Source organism: Physeter macrocephalus, chromosome 11 (assembly GCF_002837175.3).
Source record: "Physeter macrocephalus isolate SW-GA chromosome 11, ASM283717v5, whole genome shotgun sequence".
NCBI lineage: Eukaryota > Metazoa > Chordata > Mammalia > Artiodactyla > Physeteridae > Physeter > Physeter macrocephalus.
This window is the reverse complement of record NC_041224.1, coordinates 180,837,348-180,853,676: the sequence shown is the minus strand read 5'-3', so window position 1 is coordinate 180,853,676 and position 16,329 is coordinate 180,837,348. Positions and strand designations below refer to the sequence as shown.

The following is a 16,329-nucleotide window of genomic DNA, read 5'->3' as shown; positions in this document are numbered from 1 at the left end:
CTGTTGTGGTCTCTCCCGTTGCGGAGCACAGGCTCCGGACGCGCAGGCCCAGCGGCCATGGCTCACGGGCCCAGCCGCTCCGCGGCACGTGGGATCCTCCCATACCGGGGCGCGAACCCGGTTCCCCTGCATCGGCAGGCGGACGCGCAACCACCGCGCCACCAGGGAAGCCCTAGAGGTTTCTCTTTTTAAAGTTGATGACGAAACTTAGGCAAGTCTTTTTTTTTTAATAGTGGGTTTTATATGGAGATTAGTAAATTAATGTTTAGTTTTCCTTTTCATAGTGATTTCTAGATCCTGGTTACAGTTGTTATTGAACAGTGCTAACACCAAACTTTTTCTTCCATGGAGCTCACCTAATTAGGTGAAACTTTATCCACCATATCACTCTGCTGTAACAACAGTGGTCTGTCTTGTTTCATTAGGACATCTTATCATGGTTCATGTCATTAGTGCCTGAATTTAGATTCCATGAGGCCTGAGGGACATCTATTGAAGTATTTTTCCTTTGTAAATGGCATAGATAATCTCCAGGCACTGGGACTTTTGTTTTCTACACTTGAGTTTTGCTTAGTTTTCTAAAGATGAGAAATATTTTGAGAATGGTAACTCAGAGCATTATAGGCAAATTCAAAGTAGCATCATGGTTTTTAAGAGCTGGCTCAAACCTGAAAGACAAAATGGACGGAGTCATTTGTAAAAAGATAAGGAGGGCTATTGGACTTACTTTTCCTTCATAAATTGTATTCTGATTTTGTACAGATGATAGTATTTGCTATGGTGTCTATACACGTGATTATATTAAAGTGTTCTTCAGAGACATTACTAATTATGCTTGTTTTGAGCTTTGTTTTCTGCCGGCAGAAGGATTAGTACTCAACTTTTGGTATTAGCAGACCTGAAAAAACAGGATTTGTACAATTATAAATCTTTATTACTAGAGAAAAGAAAAATATATACAAGGAAATGATATAATCTTTATTTATTTATTTATAAATTTATTTATTTATTTATGGTTGCATTGGGTCTTTGTTGATGCACACGGGCTTTCTCTAGTTGTGGCAAGTGGGGGCCACTCCTGGTCGTGGTGCGCCAGCTTCTCATTGCGGCGGCTTCTCGTTGCGGAGCCTGGGCTCTAGGCATGCGGGCTTCAGTAGTTGTGGCACATGAGCTCAGTAGTTATGGCTTGCCGGCTCTAGAGCGCAAGCCCAATGGTTGTGACGCACAGGCTTAGTTGCTCCACGGCATGTGGGATCTTCCCGGACCAGAGCTCGAACCCACGTCCCCTGCATTGGCAGGCGGATTCTTAACCACTGTGCCACAAGGGAAGTCCCATAATATTTATTTAAAGTTGTTTCCATTGGGAAAAATATTTTACTGATTGTATAGGTTGAATAATTGGTATAGCTAGATATTTTTAAAATACAGCTTTATTGATATGTGTTTCACATAACATTCACTCCTTTGAAGTAGGCAGTTTAGTGGTTTTAACATATTCACAGCCTTGTGTAACTGTCACCACTGTCTAATTTTAGAACATTTTCATCACCCCAAGAAGAAACCCTGTACCCATTAGCAGTCACTTCCTATTCCTCCTTCCCTTCATTCCCTGGCAACCACCAATCTACTTCCTGTCTCTATGGATTTGCCTATTCTGGACATCTCATGTAAATGGAATCACACAACATGTGACCTTTTGTATCTGGCTTCTTTCACTTGGCAATGTTTCTAAGGTTGATCCATGTTTGTAGCATTCACTTCATTCCTTTTTATGATCAAGTAATATTCCATTGTATAGATAGATATATGACATTTGTTTATCCATTCATCAGTTTGGGCTATTTCCACTTTTTGGCTGTTATGAGTAATGGTGCTATAAACTTTTTTGTGCAAGTTTTTGTGTAGACATATGTTTTTAGTTCTCTTGGGTATATACCTAGGAGTAGATAAATGTTTTTTAAAAATACATACAGGGGGCTTCCCTGGTGGCACAGTGGTTGAGAGTCCGCCTGCCGATGCAGGGGACACAGGTTTGTGTCCCGGTCCGGGAAGATCCCACATGCCGCGGAGCGACTAGGCCCGTGAGCCATGGCCGCTGGGCCTGTGCATCCGGACCCTGTGCATCCGGAGCCTGTGCTCTGCAACGGGAGAGGCCACAGCAGTGAGAGGCCCGTGTACCGCAAAAAAAAAAAAACAAAAAAACAGGAATATATTTTCTTGAATTTTACAAAGAAATATGTAGAAAGAGGAAGCCTTATTCTGAAAATTGTTGGTACACCTAATTTAAAATTTTGTAAGGTCAAGAAAATTTAATTAGAACATCTATTAGTGAGATCATCTTTATAGTTGAATAATTAGAAAAAATTCATGATTCTTTGTTCTGGTCCCCTTGTATGATTAACTTTGCATTTTAGATAGTTTCAACTGTAGACACTAGATAAAATTTGGTTAATTGAGAAGTTATTTAATAATGGGGAGTATATTGTAAGTATGAAGGTATTTATTAAAATTCTGCTGTTTTTCTTTTTTTCTTTTGAAGTGGTTTAGAGTAGTGGTTCAGACCATAGCTTTGGAGTCAGTCAGACCAGGGTTAAATCCAGTCCTACTCTGGCATTTATTAGCTCAGTGACCTTGGACAAGTTATTTAACCTCTCCAAGCCTCCTTTCCCTAATCTGTAAAATGAAGGTTGGTATTTATCTCACAAAGTTGGTGTGTGAATTGAGAATGTGTGAAGTGTGTATCACAGTGCCTAGTAATAAGCACTGATAAATGTTGATGGGAGTGCTTTCCCCCCAGTGTAGTGATTTTTCATTTAATCCTGGGGGCGTTTCATGAGGCCCTGAGAGCAGTTTCTTCCAAACTTCTTGGACCATGACCCACACCAAGAAACACCTTTTACAACGTGACCCAGTCTTACACACAATCCTGTATCTCTCTATATGGATATACGTAGTCAGAATTTCAGGAGACAGCACTTAACCTTTACCATGTGTAGTGTATTGTTTTATTTTTTATTTTAAATTAATAGACTGTTTTTTAGAGCAGTTTTAGTTTTACAGAAAGATTGAACCCCAACAGTTTTCCCTATTATTAACATCTTGCTTTAATGGGGTACCTTTGTTATAATTAATGAACTAATATTCATACATTATTATTAACTAAAGTCCATAGTTTACATGAGGGTTCACTCTTTCTGTTGTACAGTCCTGTGAGTTTTGACAAATGTGGAGTGTCATTTATCTACCACTATGGTATCATACAGAGTAGTTTCACTGACCTAAAAAATTCTTTTCCTTCCACTTACTCATCCTTCCTTCCACCCTCAACTCCTGGCAACCACTGATCATTTTACTGTCTCCACAGTTTTTTCTTTTCCAGAATGTCGTATAGTTGGAATCATACAGTATGTAGTCTTTTCAGACTGGTTTCTTTCACTTAGCCATGTGCATTTATGTTTCCTCCATGTCTTTTTGTGACTTGATAGCTCATTTCTTTTTATCACTGCATGATATTCCATTTTCTGGATGCACCACAGTTTATTTATCCATTCACCTACCGAAGGATATCTTGGTGACTTCCACATTTTGGCAGTTATGAGTAAAAAGCTACTATAAACATTCATGTGTAGGTTTTTGTGTAGATATAAATTTTCAGTTCATTTGGGTAAATACCAAGAATCATAATTGCTGGATCTCATGGTAAGAATATGTTTAGTTTTGTAAGAAACTGCCAGACTGTCTTCCAAAGTGGATGTACCATTTCACATTTCCACCAGCAGGTTCCTATTGCTCCACATCTTTGTCAGCATTTGGTATTGTCAGTGTTCTGGATTTTGGACATTCTGTTAGGTGTGTAGTGGTTTCTCATTGTTGTTTTAATTTGCAATTCCCTAATGACCTCTGATGAACATCTCTTCACATGCTGCTTTGCCATCTGTGTATCTTCTTTGATGAGGTATCTGGATCTTTTGTTCATTTTTTGATTGGGTTCTTTGTTTTCTTATTGAGTTTTAAGAGTTCTGTGTATATTTAGGATACAGATTCTTTATCAGATATGTGTTTTGTAAATATTTTCTCCCAGGCTGGTCTTTTCATTCTCTTTTTTTAAATAAATTTATTTATTTATTTATTTATTTATGGCTGTACGGGCTTTCTCTAGTTGCGGCAAGTGGGGGCTACTCTTTGTTGCAGTGCACAGGCTTCTCATTGCAGTGGCTTCTCTTGTTGCGGAGCACGGGCTCTAGGTATGAGGCCTTCAGTAGTTGTGGCTCGCAGGCTCTAGAGCGCCAGCTCAGTAGTGTGGCGCACGAGCTTAGTTGCTCCACGGCATGTGGGATCTTCCCGGACCAGGGATCAAACCTGTGTCCCCTGCATAGACAGGCAGATTCTTAACCACTGAGCCACCAGGGAAGTCCCTTTTCACTCTCTTAATACTGTTTTTTTTTTGATGTGTGTTTTTTGTTTTTTTAAAATTTTTAGTTTATATTAGAGTATAGTTGATTTACAGTGTTGTGTTAGAATACTATTTTATATTGTTCGTCTCCATTAAAAAACAAAACTGGCCCTGAGGGCACTAATTGATTATACAGCACATTAGTAGGTCACAACCTGTGGTTTGAAAATCACTTCTGTTTCCGTAATATTCACATGGACAATGTCAGTAAAGCAACCATCATTCTGAGCAGTGATTCTCAACATTGATGAACAAGGGTGTCAGAGCTGATACTGCGCTGTTCCTATTTTAGAGGATTCTTTAAGTTTTAGTGAATAGATTAAATTTGGTCAGCTTCATCACCTCCACACGTGGTATGGAGTAATGGCATATCTAGACATTACAAGAAGCTTCATGAGTTTTGTATTTCTACAGGGTTTTAGACAGGTTCCCTCAAAATGCATATGCTTTTAAATACTGGAGGGATTAAGTAAGTAAGGTGAAGGGAAGCTAAGATGTATATTTTGTATTCCCAGGAATAGTGTGTGACCAGATTTCACCAATTCAAGCTGGTGAGAGGAAATTTTTATATGATGGAATATATACTTTTAAAATATTAAATTATTAAAGCAAAGGGACTTCCCTGGTGGTGCAGTGGTTAAGAATCCGCCTGCCAATGCAGGGGACATGGGTTCGACCCCGGTCCAGGAAGATCCCACATGCCACGGAGCAACTCATCCCGTGCGCCACAACTACTAAGCCTGCTCTCTAGAGGCCACGAGCCACAACTACTGAGCCCTCATGCCAGAACTAGTGAAGCCTGTGCACCTAGAACCCATGCACTGCAACCACAATGAGAAACCCGCTCACCACAACGAAGAGTAGCCCCCGCTCACCACAACTAGAGAAAGCCCGCGTGCAGCAATGATGACCCAACACAGCCAAAAATAAATAAATAAAATAATTTTTTTTAAAAAAAGGCAAGGGCTTCCCTGGTGGCGCAGTGGTTGAGAGTCCGCCTGCCGATGCAGGGGACGCGGGTTCATGCCCCAGTCTGGGAAGATCCCACATGCCGCGGAGCGGCTGGGCCCGTGAGCCATGGCCGCTGAGCCTGCACGTCCGGAGCCTGTGCTCTGCAATGGGAGAGGCCACAACAGTGAGAGGCCCGCGTACCGCAAAAAAAAAAAAAACGTGAGCCATGGCCGCTGCACCTGCGCGTCCGGAGCCTGTGCTCCGCAACGGGAGAGGCCACAACAGTGAGAGGCCCGCGTACCGCAAAAAAAAAAAAAAAAAAAAAAAAGGCAAAAACAGTGACTTGAACTAATTGATATGGTTATTGAGGATCTAATTTAATGGTCTTTTTTTTTTTCCTATGGAGACCTTGAAGATAAGAAGGCAGACACCTACCCTTTGTGACTCAACATATTTTAAAAAGAAATTTTTTATATATTTGGGGGAGTTTATTGAGTGCCTACTATGTGCCAGGCTTTACTCCAGGCACTAGTGATAGAGCAGTGAACTAACTAAAATCCCAGCTCTCAGGGAGCTTATGTTCTAGTGGGAGGAGACAGAGGATAAACAAATAAGTAAATATACAACATAGATCAGGTGGCGATGAAAACGAAGAAGAAGCAAAGCAGAGTGAGATGGAGGAGTGCTGTTTTAGATAGGTTGGTTAGGTGAGCAAATGTTTTAAAGGCTCTACTATGTAGAAGACTTACATTAGTGGTAGATTCCCAGTGATTTTCTTTATGTAGCTCAAATGTTCTTGAGAGTGAGGAAAAGTTGACCGGTTAATCTGATATGGTTATGCAGTTAGCTGCCTGCTAGGCTGCCTCCATCTTTTATTTACTGAGCAAACTTATATTTTACTCAGGCACTGAGTTAGAGAACACAGGTCCTGCCCTCAGTGGCCTTATGGCCATTCTGGTTTTTTTTTACAACTTTAAAAAAAAATAAAAATATGTGCAGCTTGCGACACACTTAGATGATTTCAAGAGCAGGTGATGGGTCACAACTCACTCCTGTGAGTCACAAACACTGTTCCAGTAGAGGATGTAATCATGAAAACCATTGATAATTTAGTGTAAGAATGTTATGCCAGAAATAGCCACAGTCTGTTATAGGAGAGCAAAAGAGGAGGCCCTGACTCACATTGGGTCAGGATGGGTAGACAGTGGCGTCAGGAAATACTTCCAAGAGGAGGTGGACGTTTGCGGATGATGGAGGAGGACAGACAGGTGGGCTGGGTCTGATAGCGTGACTTGTCTGAGCAGAGGGAACAGTTTGAAGAAAGGCGTATAAGGCCTCATCATCACGTGCTATGCTGGTTACAGGGCATAGTATAAATCTTTGTGTGTTTTTCTAACTGTAGTTAACCACATCTTTTGTTTTCAACATATTAATCTTTTAGGAAGAGTAAACATTAACTTCTTTTTTTCTTTGTTTTCTTTGTCTTCTTAATCCTTAACCCTATTGGGTTTCATCTCTATACATACTATTAAGAAAGAAAAAAAATAACACTACCCATTAGATTGTGACATGCTATCAGTTGTAAGATATATTGTGATTTCAAAGATATTAAAAAAAAGTGCATCTAGGATTAATACTTATGATATTTGTGTTGGAGATTCTTCAGTTTCTTTTAATCTAAGGAATACTTGCTAGAATAATGGTAGCAGTCCCATGCCTTTTCAGCTCCAATTTTAGGGGTTGCTCTAGGGAAGTATGTACCATCCAGGTCAATGCCAGCTTAATTTATCTCAAGAGCTTTTAAATCTGTCATGATTATAATGAAATTAGCTTTGATTGAGTAGTAGAGATTAGGGGAAATGGATTTTGCTAAGATTAGGAAAGATAGGGTTTACTAAAGACTATAAAATAGAATTAGGGCTTCCCTGGTGGCGCCGTGGTTGGGAGTCCTCCTGCCGATGCAGGGGAGCACGGGTTCGTGCCCCGGTCCGGGAGGATCCCGTGTGCCGCGGAGCGGCTGGGCCTGTGGGCCATGGCCGCTGGGCCTGTGAGTCTGGAGCCTGTGCTCCGCAACGGGAGAGGCCACAACAGTGAGAGGACCGCGTACCGCAAAAAAAAAAAAAAAAAAAAAATAGAATTAAAAACTGAAGTAATGTGTAGTGACTTCGGATAAGTTATCTGGGAGGTTCTTAGCTTTCAAAAATAAATGTTCAGACTCACAACTCTGCCATTCTGCCCCTCCTCCCCTTGCCCCATCATGTTGAACTTATTCATGAGGTGAAAAGTCTTGGTAATTCAAAAGTGTCCCCGAAGAGTGTCATGCCATGGTTCATTCTGACAGCAGGTTCCTAAAGAATTCTGCTTTCCGAGCAGAGAAGCACAAGCCATGCCTTTACGGGCGCCACTATGTGCCCATGGTGGGTGATGAGCATGCGAGACTGGTTCTGGCCAGAGGCCTGGCTTCCAGAAGCAGATGGTTGTGTAAACCTTCACTAGCTCACAGTATGGAGAACAAATCATGGATCCTGTAGTAGACACAAGCGGTACAGGATGAGGAATGAAAAGGCTGAAGAACTGCGGAAAACAGGACCCACTCCTGGTTATTAGTGAAATGTAGTTACAGCACTTAAAGAGAAGATAATTTTTAAAAATATTCTCACTGATTTGAAATTTTGATTTATAAACTGTGGTTTGGGAAAATATATTATTAGATCTTAAAAAGCATAGGTTATGAGGGGACTTCCCTGGTGGTCCAGTGGCTAAGACTCTGCGCTCCCAATGCAGGGGGCCCGGATTTGATCCCTGGTCAGGGAACTAGATTCCACATGCCACAATGCAGATCCCGCGTGCTGTAACTAAGACCCGGCGCAGCCAAACAAATAAACAAACAAATAAATAAATAAATTTAAAGCACAGGCTGTGAAATCACATGGGAAAATATTTACCATTAGAAGTATAAAATAAATATGAGTAAACAAGAATAAAAATATATTCCAAGGGCTTACCTGGTGGTGCAGTGGTTGAGAATCCACCTGCCAATGCAGGGGACACGGGTTCAAGCCCTGGTCAGGGAAGATCCCACATGCCACAGAGCAACTAAGCCCGTGGGCCACAACTACTGAGCCTGCGCTCTAGAGCCCACGAGCCACAACAACTGAAGCCTGCGTGCCTAGAGCCCCTGCTCCGCAACAAGAGAAGCCACCGCAATGAGAAGCCCGCACACTGCAACAGAGTAGCCCCTGCTCGCTGCAACTAGCGAAAGCCTGTGCGCAGCAACAAAGACCCAGTGCAGCCAAAAATAAATAAATAAATAAATAAATTTATTTATTTTTTAAAAAAATTCCACTTGTTCTGATGAAACTGGTATAGCATTAAGGCCCTTCAGTTCTGGACTTGTTTGCACTGGATCCAGGAATTACCTATTTTATTCCAAATTCTATAGATTCCAGGCCATTTATGTTAGTATTTAAAAGACCCCCAACTTTTAAAGATAAATTCCTCTGTGGGTTAGTGAGCAGAAGTAACTGTTTTATTTCTTATAAAAGAGAACTGTGTTTATAATATCCTAGAAGAACTGAAGGAAAAGTGCTTGTTTATTGAACAGACTGGATGTATCTTACTTAGATCATGAGTAGTGTTTCCTCAGTTCTGTGGTATGGTGGAGGTTTTATATTTTGTCTGTCATTCGTGGAGTCGACCAGATTTCACAGTGCCTCCCATACATCAGATACTGATCAGACAATGGGAACAAAAGATTCAAAAGTGAATTGCTTGGAGGCACGTAGAGCCTAGTGTGATGTAATAAAGATGTGTGTGAAGAGCTACTGGATCACAAAGGAAGGAACATGTAGCCTCCCTGGTGAGAGGAAGTGGTGAAGGGAGGTTTTGCAAAGGTGGTAGCATATGAGCTGAGTTTTGAAGGGTGAATAGGAGTTTACAGGCAAACAGGAAGAGCACTGGGGCAGAGGGACAGTGGCCTGAGAGAACTTGGACTTGAGGGAGCAAGGTTCATTGTGGGAAGGCACTAGGACTGGAAGGCTAGGAAGGCTGTGAGGAATCTTTTACCCATGATAGGAGTTTGCAGTTTATCCTGTAGTCTAGGCTTTCTCGGAGGGCATTCTGTGGAAATCCAAGCCCCATAAGAGTCTCCGGGGGAGAAAAGTTAGAGATTCACGTGAACATTACAATGTTAGACTCTTGAGTGCTCAGTAGAGAAACCAGTTTCCTGTTTATAAACCCGAAGAAATGTTTTGGGAAGGATTGCTATTAGGCAGTGCAGGGCTCCTGAATATTTTAAGCAAGGGAATGACTTCAACTGATTTACATTTAGGAAATTAACTGGCGACAGTGAAGGGGTAGGTTGGAGTAAGGGGAGATTGGTGGCAAGAGAACAGTTCATAACTGTTACTAGTTTTGGTAATAAAATCTGGCCGTCAGTATAGAGATGTTTAATCTCAAAATTTAGGAATTTAGGGCACTTCTAAGAAAAAAATATTTTAACAATGAACTAAAATACTTAGTTGACAGCCAATTTTGAGAGGAGAATTTTGGGACAAATGCAGATTTTGTTTCTGACTTTGATCAAAGATTAAACAAATACTTTATTATACTCTCTGATCAAAGAAAATCTTTGGTTTAAATTTTACTTTAGGAGTAGTGTTTTTTAAAAATCCCTTATGGTACAATCTCTTGAGTTCTTAGTTCAAAGTGGTAGGGTTTTTAAAAGATTTTTTTAAAATAATGCTGGACAATTTTTATTTTTTAATTTTTTGGATACATTATAATGTAGCTTCATTTAAGGACCGTTTTCATTTCTTTTACTGTGATATATTATTTCTTCAGTCAATTTTTAAAAATAAATTGGATTTTTGGTCTTTCTGGTACCAGTTTTTAGGAGCCCTTTATATATTGAGGAGATTGGCTTTTTTTTTTTTTTTTTTTTGCAGTACGCAGGCCTCTCACTGTTGTGGCCTCTCCCATTGCGGAGCACAGGCTCCGGACGCGCAGGCTCAGTGGCCATGGCTCATGGGCCCAGCCGCTTCGCGGCATGTGGGATCTTCCCGGACTGGGGCACGAACCCGTGTCCCCTGCATCGGCAGGCGGACTCTCAACCACTGCACCACCAGGGAAGCCCAGGAGATTGGCTTTTTATATGTAATATGAGTTGCAGATATTTTCCCCCTGTTTGTCTTTTTTGCTTTGTAAAAGATCCCTGTGTTTTTCAAAAAATCTAGAAAAAATAAAATGCTGGAGAGGGTGTGGAGAAAAGGGAACACTCTTGCACTGCTGGTGGGGATGTAAATTGATACAGCCACTATGGAGAACAGTATTGGAGGTTCCTTAAAAAACTACAAATAGAACTACCATACGACCCCGCAATCCCACTACTGGGCATATACCCTGAGAAAACCATAATTCAAAAAGAGTCATGTACCAAAATGTTCATTGCAGCTCTATTTACAATAGCCAGGACATGGAAGCAACCTAAGGGTCCATTGACAGATGAATGGATAAAGAAGATGTGGCACATATATACAATGGAATATTACTCAGCCATAAAAAGAAACGAAATTGAGTTATTTGTAGTGAGATGGATGGACCTGGAGTCTGTCATACAGAGTGAAGTAAGTCAGAAAGAGATAAAACAAATACCGTATGCTAACACATATATATGGAATCTAAGAAAAAAAAAGGTCATGAAGAACCTAGGGGTAACATGGGAATGGAGACGCAGACCTACTAGAGAATAGACTTGAGGATGTGGGGAGGGGGAAGGGTAGGCTGTGACAAAGTGAGAGAGTGGCATGGACATATATACATTACCAAACGTAGAATAGATAGCTAGTGGGAAGCAGCCGCATAGCACAGGGAGATCAGCTCGGTGCTTTGTGACCACCTAGAGTGGTGGGATAGGGAGGATGGGAGGGAGGGAGATGCAAGAGGGAAGAGATATGGGAACATGTGTATATGCATAACTGATTCACTTTGTTATAAAGCAGAAACTAACACACCATTGTAAAGCAATTATACTCCAATAAAGATGTTAAAAATAAATAAATAAAGCATGATCCATAAAAGAAAAAATTGATAAATTGGACTTCCTCAAATTAAAAACATCTGCTCTTTACAAAACACTATTAAGAACACAAAAAGGTAAGCCATAGACTGGGAGAAAATCCAGGCATACCTCAAAGATCATTGCAGGTTTGGTTCCAGACCACTGCAGTAAAGCAAATTTCACAGTAAAGCAAGTCACACAAATTTTGGGGTTTCCCAGGGCATATAAAGGTGATATTTACACCATACTGTAGTCCATTACGTGTGCAATAGCATTATGCCTAAAAAACAATTTATGTATCTTAATTTAAAATACTGCTAAAAAATGCTTTAAAAAAATCCCTTTAGATACAATCTCTTGAGTTCTTAGATCAAAGTGGTAGGGTTTTTAATAGATTTTTTTTAAATAATGCTGGACAATTTTTATTTTTCAATTTTTCGAATACATTATAATGTACCTTCATTTAAGGACCATTTTCATTTACTGTGATATATTATTTCTTCAGTCAATTTTTAAAAATAAATTGGATTTTTGGTCTTTCTGGTACCCGTTTTTAGGAGCCCTTTATATATTGAGGAGATTGGCTTTTTATATGTAATATGAGTTGCAAATATTTTTCCCCAGTTTGTCTTTTTTGCTTTGTAAAAGATCCCTGTGTTTTATTACTTGAATATATCTTTTTCTTTGGTGTCTGGTTTTTGAGTCATAGGTAGAAAGGGCTCTGTACTCCAAGGTTATAAAAAGGAATTTACCCAGTTTTAGTCTAGAATCTTTACAATTTTGTGATTTATATTTAAATATTTGATGTATTAGGAACTTATGCTTGTGTATGATGTGCAATATGAATCCGTTTTTTTCCAGATGGGTATTTTAATTGCTCAGGCATCATTCATTATATAGTCTTTTCCCTCCTCAGTTTTTTTTTTTTTTTTTTTTTTGCGGTACGCGGGCCTCTCACTGCTGTGGCCTCTCCTGTTGTGGAGCGCAGGCTCCGGATGCGCAGGCTCAGCGGCCATGGCTCACGGGCCTAGCCCCTCCGCAGCATGTGGGATCTTCACGGACTGGGGCACGAACCCGTATCCCCTGCATCGGCAGGCGGACTCTCAACCACAGTGCCACCAGGGAAGCCCCCTCCTCAGTTTTGAGATACCTGCTTCATCATTTACCATTTTCTGTTTCTGGACTTTATAATTTGTCCCATTGATCTATTTATGTGCTGTTGCCATACTGTTTGAGGCTTTATAATATCTAGTAGTGCTAGTTTCCTTCTAATACTCCTCTTTTGGCGTTTTCCTGACTTGTCTTACATTTTAATTTTTCTGCATGAACTTTTGGATCAGCTTAACCTGTCCTGTAAGCGTTCTGGCAGGGTGGAGTGGCAATCGGGGGGGGGGGGGGAAGGAGTCACTTTAATTTACAGATTAATCTCTTTATTGATTGATGACTCTAAGTTGTAGCTTTAATTTAATCTTTCTCTTCCAGATGATATTAACCGTGTTCTTGAGCAACAATGAACAGATTTTAACAGAAGTTCCTATAACACCAGAAACAACATGTCGGGATGTTGTAGAATTTTGCAAGGAACCTGGAGAAGGCAGTTGCCATTTAGCTGAAGTGTGGAGGGGAAATGGTATGTATTAGGCTCTATAAAGATGACTAAGTACCTGAAATCCAGTGTTTATTGAATACAGAATGTTGTTTCTGGTTCTTTGTTATCTGAGGTAATAAGGAATTTAGTAAAGTAAAAACTATTCTATCACATGAGGATAGGATGTTATAAATGCTGTTTGCAAAAAAATGTGTCCTGTGATTTGACCCTCACCGTAGCCATGTGGAAGAAGCTGGGAAAGCAGATCCGGTTCTCGTGTGAGGGCTTTCTGACATCACTACTGACCAAACGAGAGTTCTCTGTTTTACAATAGCCAGGACATGGAAGCAACCTAAGTGTCCATCATCGGATGAATGGTTAAAGAAGATGTGGCACATATATACAATGGAATATTACTCAGCCATAAAAAGAAATGAAATTGAGTTATTTGTAGTGAGGTGGATGGACCTAGAGTCTGTCATACAGAGTGAAGTAAGTCAGAAAGAGAAAAACAAATACCGTATGCTAACACATATATATGGAATCTAAGAAAAAAAAAAAAGGTCATGAAGAACCTAGGGGCAAGACGGGAATGGGGTGGAATTGAACTAGGATAGGATACACCAGCCGAGGGGAGCAATGTGAGGGAAGGACAAGAGAAGAGCATGGGCAAGGCGTGCTCCTCAGACAGCACTGAGAGGAGGGGGCCCGGGAGGGTGGGAACTAGACTGGCAAGGCCACCTGCTCCAGCAGCGTGGAAGGAGGTAGCTGTGTGCATGGATGGGTCTGAGTCAGGAAGCAAGAGAGTGGTCAGTTGGAACATGCTGTGTATGAGGTGGGCATCCAGATGGATGTGTTTAAAGGACACTTAGGGATAATCAGTGAATTCTTACACTTTTTAAAAATAATTTTTTAATTGAGGTATAATTGACATACAACATTTTATTAGTTTGAAATGTACTACATAATTATTTGATATTTGTATATATTGTGAAATGATCACCACAGTAAGTCTAGTTAGCATCCATTACTGCACACAGTTACAGAATGTTTTTTTCTTGTGATGAGAACTTTTAAGGTCTACTCTCTTAGCAACTTCAAATATGCAGTATGGTTTTTTTTATAATTAATTTATTTTTGGTGGCATTGGGTCTTCGTTGCTGTGCACAGGCTTTCTCTAGTTGCAGCGAGTGGGGGCTACTCTTCATTGTGGTGCGTGGGCTTCTCTTGCGGGGGCTTCTCTTGTTGCAGAACGTGGGCTGTAGGCGCGCGGGCTTCAGTAGTTGTGGCACGTGGGCTCAGTAGTTGTAGCTCACAGGTTCTAGAGCACAGGCTCAGTAGTTGTTGCTCCGCAGCATGTAGGATCTTCCCGGACCAGGAATCGAACCCATGTCCCCTGCATTGGCAGGCAGATTCTTAACCACTGCGCCACCAGGGAAGTCCCTGCAGTATGTATTATTAACTCTGGTCACCATGCTGTACATTACATCCCCAGTAAGAGTTCTTTATATATTGTAGATACAAGTCCCTTATTAGGTGGATGATTTGTAAATATTTTCTTCCAAAGTCTTGTGCTTTTAATGTTATCCTTCAAATTCAGAGTAAAAACTTTAAGGACACATTGAGAGAAACTTGACTTTGATAAATGGTGGACTCTTTACTAAAGTAGAAGTAAGAGGCCAGGTCCTCAGTTATCAATCTGATATCAGCTACAGGAAGAGGGGTGTTAAGTAATTGCAGTTTTTAGAGGACTAATGTTAGAGCCTGGTCATTCCATCATTGTTTGCTCTTCTCTAGCCTCTTAGCACTCTTGCTTTTTGTGGCTTGCTGTCACTTCTTATTCCTTATCTGCCCCTTATATTAGTCTGGGAGAGCCCCAGTGGTCCCTGGCCGCTTGAGTCACTCAGCTGGTGCAGTCCTTGGCTCCAGGGCCATCTGAAATCAGAACCTGTGGTCTAACCTCATCAGGAATGAGGCCTACCTCCTCGGAGCACAGAGGGTCCCAGCCATTGCTCCCACTGTCTAGAGGAGTCCCTAGCACCCACGCACCTTTGCCTCTCATCCCTTCCTTGAATCTCAGAGTGCGTTAAGGGTCCCTCCCCTTTGCTCTGGTACTGTCATTGTATTTATCAAAACATAATATAGTAGCTTTCATCTCTCTCTCTCTTATTGGACTAAAATTCCTGAAGGCAGGAACTTGTTTGTTCACCATCATACCCCCAGTGCCCAGCCTGTTTCTCATAATAGGCCCTGAGTAAACACTTAAATCATTGAGTAAATTGGAGCAGCAAAGCAAGGTCTTGAAGAGATGGTGGTGGATGAGATTCAAAGGAAGGGGAAAAAGCACAGCCTTTCTCAGTCTTTTTTACCCCAGAGGAACCCTTAAGGTAATTTTCAGATTTTGGAGAACGCTTTGCATAAAAATTACTGCATCCATAACACATGGTATACTCATGTCATCAGTATTCAGAAATATGATACTCCAATATAATTGTCAGTGCTTTTGAGAAGAGAGTATTCCTCTCTGGATCTGTGTATTAGTTTGCTCAGGCCGCCATAACAAAATAACACAAACTGGGTGGCTTAAATAAGAGAAATTTATCTTTTCACAATTCTGGAGGCTAGAGGTCTGAGATCAAGGTGTCAGCAAGGTTGGTTTCTCCTGAGGCCTCTCTCCTTGGCTTGTAGACAGCAGTCTTCTCCCTGTGTCCTTACATGGCCTTCCGTCTGTGTGTGTCTGTGTCCTAATCTCTTCTTAAAGGGACACCAGTCATTTGGATTAGGGCCCACCCTTATGACCTCATTTTAATTTATTACCTCTTTAAAGATCCTGTCTTCAAATAAGGTCACATTCTGAGGTACTAGGGGTTAGGACTTCAGCATATGAATTTGTGTGTGAAGGAACACAACCCAGCCCATAATAGTCTGTTAACTTGGCCAGCTTATTATCCTGATCTTTTTGTGGTTCCCTTCCTCACAGAGGATGTCAGCTCTAATGCAAATCAGGAGTGTAGGTAGGACCTTCAGTTTTTCTTTTTGTGAAATTTCCTACTTGATTTTCTTTTTGCCTTATCCAAGAATGGCTGAAAGTCTTATCATAGATTTCTCCATTACATAAGATGCTAATGAGGTATAGTATGCTGTTAATTCTACATGATACATGTGGGGTAGTTTTGTTTTCACTATAAAACAGAAATAACATTTTAGTTAACCCTTCTTATTTAAAAAAGGTAGTGAAGCTTAGCTTGCTTTGCTTTTTTTTTTTTTTTTTTTTTTTTT

At 40.8% G+C, this 16,329-nt stretch overlaps 1 protein-coding gene across 7 annotated transcripts in view; it reads left to right on the top strand.

The window, feature by feature from the left end:
• Positions 1-16,329, top strand: part of PPP1R13B (protein phosphatase 1 regulatory subunit 13B) — a 91,738-nt gene that overhangs the window by 23,330 nt on the left and 52,079 nt on the right. For all 7 annotated transcript variants that reach the window (XM_024131016.3, XM_055088746.1, XM_055088747.1 and 4 more), the window contains exon 2: positions 12,945-13,092. In XM_024131016.3, the coding sequence (XP_023986784.1) occupies positions 12,945-13,092 (148 nt within the window). The remainder of the gene's footprint in view (positions 1-12,944; positions 13,093-16,329) is intronic.